Genomic DNA, 949 nt, shown 5'->3' with positions numbered 1-949 from the left:
TTCCCTGGCTCTCTTTCCCTTCCTTTTGTCTTCCTACCCCTTTACCCTGTTTTCTCTGTGGCTGTCCTAGGAGCCGTCCATGACGTTAAAGACGTCCTTGACTCAGTACTATAGCTGTAAGGAGAGGCTGAGAAATGATGCCCAGGAGCAGCGGGCTTTAAGTCTTCAGCCCAAAACCTAAAAAAAAAAAAAAAAAAAAAAAATTCAAAACAGCTATTAAACTGAAAGCATCTGTAATACTTGGAGTATGTGTATGTTTTCCTTAAAAAGAGATGGGGTAAGAAACGTGGCCAGGAGCCCAAGAGGTTGGAGGAGCACCCTATGAGGCTTCAGTTGGCACCCTGGCCCTTCCTCCCGAAACACAGCTTCCAGACCCAGCCTTCCCAGAAAGCATAGTTCCAGCAAGTTCTTTGATTCGTGCCCAGTCCCTCACCCATATCTGCAGGGTCTAAGCCTCAAGTCGCAAACTGGTTGCCTCCTTATCCCTCACTCTGCCTGCCCAATGCCATTTTACTATGCATCAGTGTTGAGTGGGACTTTTCCCATTGCCTTGAATTTGGCTCTAGGACCCACAGCTAGAATCATAGACCCCAAATACCCCATATTCCATGGAGAACTTCTGACATCTGGAGCCTGCCCACCACTCTGGGACTTCCTTAGAGCTAGAAAAGCCAGCCCAATCCCAATCAACCACAGGACTACCATTCTCTGCCCTGTGCAGAAGGAGAAAAGTGGAATCATCAGGATCACTGGCTCTGTGAGGAATGCAGTGCTCATGGCAAAGAGATTTTTCTTGAACACCTCCATGGAAGAAGGGAGGGAGATGCTTCTTCTATCCTTCAAGTCAAGTGAAGGGCTGTGGAAATTACTCCTAGATTGAAGGTTCCAGTCCAGGAGGAGACAGGCATCTCCCCCACCAACCTCTCACCCCCAGCTGAATGCACCCTCT

The 949-nt window shown here is 48.5% G+C and overlaps 1 protein-coding gene across 1 annotated transcript in view; it reads left to right on the top strand.

The window, feature by feature from the left end:
- The window catches only part of DCD (dermcidin), a 4224-nt gene extending 3987 nt beyond the window's left edge, over positions 1-237 (top strand). Inside the window, exon 5 of the mRNA XM_011992638.1 lies at positions 71-237. Within this exon, the coding sequence (XP_011848028.1) occupies positions 71-114 (44 nt within the window). The 3' untranslated portion in view covers positions 115-237. The remainder of the gene's footprint in view (positions 1-70) is intronic.
- The last annotated feature ends 712 nt before the right edge of the window (positions 238-949 follow it).

This window comes from Mandrillus leucophaeus, unplaced genomic scaffold (assembly GCF_000951045.1).
Source record: "Mandrillus leucophaeus isolate KB7577 unplaced genomic scaffold, Mleu.le_1.0 Scaffold414, whole genome shotgun sequence".
In the NCBI taxonomy this organism is placed as follows: Eukaryota; Metazoa; Chordata; class Mammalia; order Primates; family Cercopithecidae; genus Mandrillus; species Mandrillus leucophaeus.
The sequence above is the reverse complement of the archived record's forward strand: the minus strand, read 5'-3'. Positions and strand labels throughout refer to the sequence as shown.